Source organism: Cynoglossus semilaevis, chromosome 18 (genome assembly GCF_000523025.1).
Source record: "Cynoglossus semilaevis isolate Cse_v1.0 chromosome 18, Cse_v1.0, whole genome shotgun sequence".
Lineage (NCBI taxonomy): Eukaryota > Metazoa > Chordata > Actinopteri > Pleuronectiformes > Cynoglossidae > Cynoglossus > Cynoglossus semilaevis.
Genome location: NC_024324.1, coordinates 14,977,323 through 14,982,089, shown reverse-complemented (window position 1 = coordinate 14,982,089; position 4,767 = coordinate 14,977,323). Strand labels below are relative to the sequence as shown.

At 44.8% G+C, this 4,767-nt stretch overlaps 1 protein-coding gene across 1 annotated transcript in view; it reads left to right on the top strand.

The window, feature by feature from the left end:
* The window catches only part of trim71 (tripartite motif containing 71, E3 ubiquitin protein ligase), an 8,112-nt gene extending 4,635 nt beyond the window's left edge, over positions 1 to 3,477 (top strand). The window contains exons 3-6 of the mRNA XM_017040927.2: positions 834 to 1,076; positions 1,157 to 1,654; positions 1,999 to 2,139; positions 2,222 to 3,477. Coding sequence (XP_016896416.2) covers positions 834 to 1,076; positions 1,157 to 1,654; positions 1,999 to 2,139; positions 2,222 to 2,794 — 1,455 coding nt within the window. The 3' untranslated portion in view covers positions 2,795 to 3,477. The remainder of the gene's footprint in view (positions 1 to 833; positions 1,077 to 1,156; positions 1,655 to 1,998; positions 2,140 to 2,221) is intronic.
* The last annotated feature ends 1,290 nt before the right edge of the window (positions 3,478 to 4,767 follow it).

Genomic DNA, 4,767 nt, shown 5'->3' with positions numbered 1-4,767 from the left:
GAGGAAAATGACACTTTAAAATGTAAATGTATAAAAATGAAATGCAGAAATCATCCCAAAATGTTTGAGATTTGACAGCGTTCTGTTCATGTGTCCATGTCTGCCTTTAATTTCACTCCATTATGTGGTCAAACCTACAAAACTGTTGTCCAGTAGGTGGCGTTTAAATACATAAATACATATAGATTTATCATTTTTAGCGTTTGTTGCCTTATATTCAAGGTATAGGATATGGGTATAAGCAGAGTCTAAATGTAAATCATAATTTTGTTTGATTTTTCTTACTAATTTATATTTACCTTTATTTTTCATTTTATTTTATTTATTTTTTTACTTTTTTAAAAATGTTATAAATGTTTTTAGTTGCCAGGTTCACAGAGAATCATATCAAACACTGTCTAGCGTCTCTGTGCATTGGTGCCATCCAGTGGTCAAGAGTGTAATGACAGGTCCGTGTCAGAGATCAGTGGTCAATGGCCGCCACCCTTATGGTCCATTCTGGGGTTTTTTTCAGCTTCTTGATAACTAGCCGTTATCTTCTCGCACTGCTAACTAACCAGCCAATCAAATCGCACAATACAGGTCCATCGCATACATCATCGTGTTATAATGTTTTAAACCTTTTTTTTTTTTTTTAAGTAGAGGGGCAAAGAGGGAGCCCAGCCCTTTACAGGAAGGGCTTGAGATCCTGCTGTGCCCCCTGCTGGTGTTGGAGCTCATAGGATCTCGTGACATTTAGTTGTCAAAATAAATATGATGTGATGTCACATTGTTAGTGTCCATATAAGATTACAACTAAAATATAATTTTAAATTTGTGCTTCTCCTTTTTAGGTTGAAAAGATTCGTCAGGTGAAGGCCAAGTCTCTGTACCTGCAGGTGGAGAAGTTGCACCAAAGTCTGACTAAGTTAGACAGCACTATAGCTGCTGTTAGCCAGGTGCTGGACGAGGGTCACCACCTGGATGTGCTGCTGGCGAGGGAGCGAATGCTCACGCAGATCCATGAACTGAAGGCCCTCAGGGGTCTGCTGCAGCCACAGGAGGACGACCGCTTCATGTTCACTCCTCCAGATCAGGTCCGTCCTGCCGATGTGAGGTTTGAAGATTTAAGATGAGAGCAGTGTAAATGTATAAACTAACATCCGTTCCCTCACAGGCCCTGTACATAGCCATACAGTCGCTGGGTCTGATCAGCAGCGGAGCCTTCGCCCCAGTCACCAAAGCCCACGGGGAGGGTCTGAAAAGTGCACTTCGGGGCAAGCCCGCCTCCTTCACCGTGATCGGGTACGATCACGACGGCGAGCCGCGGCTGTCCGGCGGGGACGCGGTGTCCGCGATCGTCATGTCGGTCGGCGACGGCGGCCTGTCTGCGGCCGAGGTCACAGACCACCAGAATGGCTCTTACACCATCAGCTACATACCAAAATGTGAGGGGGAACACCTCGTGTCGGTGCTGGTGTGTAACCAGCACATCCAGGGTAGCCCGTACAAAGTCCTGGTGAAATCTGGGCGGAGTTACGGCTCACTGGGTTCCCAGGTGTCATCGTTTGGATGCGAGGGAGAGGGCGACGGTCAGTTATGCCGTCCGTGGGGCATCAGTGTGGACAAGGAGGGGTACGTGGTCGTGGCTGATCGCAGCAACAACCGCATACAGGTATGGCTTTAACTATGGGTACAAGAACATACAGTATACAGTAACACTTCAACATACAAGTATTCCGAGATACGAGAAAGCCTTCGAGCAAATTTTTGCTTGTTATTAGCACTAATAATGGAGTTTTTTAGTTTTTTATTTCTTATGGGGAAAAAAATGATTTGCGATACGAGCATCTCGAGTTGTGAGCTCGATCATGGAACGGAATATGCTCGTATCTCGAGGTATTACTGTATAAAAAATAACAGTTTGGCCTCCAATATTGTACAGCTGTCAGGTATGAAGTGCCTCACAAATCCCTGTAATTATTTTCAATCTTTTCATATTTGTCCTGTGCTCCGCAGATTTTTAAGCCTTGCGGTGCCTTCCACCATAAATTTGGCTCTCTGGGTTCTCGGCCCGGGCAGTTCGATCGTCCGGCGGGGGTGGCGTGTGATGGTCAGAGGCGAATCATCGTGGCTGATAAGGACAATCACCGTGTGCAGGTTTGAAAACCGACAAATTATTAGCTATTAGCTAATAGCTTTGTTAAGCGCTTTTCACAAACACATTTGAATTGTGTGACAGGTGTTTACTTTTGAGGGCCAGTTCCTGCTCAAGTTTGGAGAAAAGGGTACCAAAAACGGGCAGTTCAACTATCCCTGGGATGTGGCGGTCAACTCCGAGGGTAAGATCCTGGTCTCAGACACCAGAAATCACCGCGTGCAACTCTTTGCCCCGGACGGCTCTTTTCTCAACAAGTACGGCTTCGAAGGGGCTCTGTGGAAACACTTTGACTCTCCCAGAGGGGTGGCCTTCAACCACGAAGACCACCTGGTGGTGACCGACTTCAACAACCACCGTCTCCTGGTCATCCGGCCCGACTGCCAGTCGGCCCGCTTCCTGGGCTCCGAGGGCACCGGGAACGGACAGTTCCTGCGGCCCCAGGGCGTCGCCGTTGACCAGGAGAACCGCATCATCGTGGCCGACTCCCGCAACCACCGGGTCCAAGTGTTCGAGCCCAACGGAAATTTCTTATGCAAATTTGGCACACAGGGGAGCGGCTTCGGGCAGATGGATCGCCCCTCCGGCGTGGCAGTGACGCCTGACGGAGTGATCGTGGTCGTTGACTTTGGAAATAATCGCATTCTCAAATTCTAAAATAGAATAGTTATTTTGTGTCTTCTCTCGCTCCATTTGTCCTTTTTGCATTTTTTTTTTTTTTTTTTTTTTTTGGATGAAGGAAATGGAGGAGAGAGAATAAATCAACCGTCAAAATAGTAGGAGAGCTCAGAGGGGATTGAGAGCAAATAAAAATTAAGGGAAAATAAAACTATAGAATACTATTTGTTATCATTAACACTGATATTCTCCTCCGGCGTGTGACTCCGGCGTGCACGGCAGAGGGGACCTCTACAAATTGATAATCAGTAGAAGAAGAGCCATATTTCCCTTCCTCAGTCTCAGCTGCTCTGAATTCTCTCTGCACAGCTCTCCTTAAGTATCCATCTCAGGGAATTAACTCGCTTTTCTTGAAAAAAAAAAAAAAAAAAATCTTACAGCCTCTGCTCCACACCTACCTCATTTATGAATGTACACATAGTCACCGAGCAGAGGTTTTAGTCCGTGAAGTTTTACAAAGAAGAAAAGAAGTCTAACTCTAGAGTTTGTTATTTAAGAGAGACGAAAAAAGAAGAAAAAAAAAAAAAACCACGATAAGAGACTCATCAGTTGATATTTGCACAGGATTAAAGGAATTCTTGCTGTGCATTTTGAAATGAGTTAAAGTTGAACCTCCTGAATGTTGTTGCTGAGACAATACTCAGACCACTGTAGAGGCTGCATCATTTGCCTCCCTGTCATGTGTGTTTTTTTTTAAGTGAGGTAATCCGTTTACCGGCGCATTCTCGATTCTCGTCTCTCGTTTGGCTCCGTGGGATCGCGACGCGGCCGCCCAGGAAGAGAGCGCAAACTTAACGAAATCAAATTTAACCTTAGGTCACAGTGGAACTGATCGAAATGATCAGTATTTCTTTTTTTTATAGACTCTCCTTCTAGCTTTACTAGGCAGAGGCTGATTTATTGTAAGAATAAATATAAATTTGAGTTCGTAAAACCCCATGAATGATCCCTGTAACAAGATTAGTCCTTCCATGAAATACGTTTAATCATAAATACATCCCTGTCCACAACCAGTTTTTGATAGGACTGGATTTATAAATTTTTTTTTTTTTTTTTGAGTAGTCGAGACAATGCGTGTTGTTACCATCCAATCGGGTTGGATGAACAGCTACAACGCAAAGCTTTGTATGCAAGGACAGCAGCGTTTCCTCGTGAGAATGGAGGAGCCACCAAAGTATTTTGGAGAAAAAGCTTCAAAGATACCTGCGTAATAACGACGTCGACGTAGAGATTTAAACGAGGCATGCTGTGTAACAAAAGCCTCAGTTAAAGACCCCCCCCTTCCTAATTTGACCATCCAGAGGACCCTATCGATAAAACTAGCAGATCTGAATTTAAAGTTCTCTGGTCTAAGATTGTGGTTGAAAGCCCCCCCCTCGCCCCCCGTTCCTATGGCTTCTAGGGCCTGTAGTCACGTGGCGAAGCCCTGCCCTATTTATGATGTTCGGAGCTGTGAAGACACCTCCACATTGAGCGCTCGTAGAAAAACTGCTCTAAAGATGAAGGTCTATAGACCATCTGTCGGAGTTTACCAAAGCTAGAATTTCTGCACAACGGCCAACTAGATTTGGCAAATGAAAAAAAAAACAAACAAAAAAAAATTTCTCCAATAATCACTGTCCCTGGGAAGTTGACAAAACTCACAGATCGAGTTCAAAGCACTGTCCGCAGAGCGCGTGCTTGGTTGCGTCGTACAGTTCCACATCCTGCCAAGACCTGACGCCATCATTGGTTTAATGTGCGTTTTGGGAAAAAAAAAAAACCAAACACCTGTCGGTCGGTCTGCTGTGACGTTTGATCAGACGATACTTGCACCAAAGAATACCCCCTTTCTTCCTTTTGCTTTTATGAATTTTTAGTCCGCCTGCAGGCTCAAAGTAGCATTTCGCTTTGGCCTTTGTATCCAAATTTATTCTCCGTAGAAAGAAAGAAAGAAAAAAGAGTCTTTGTCG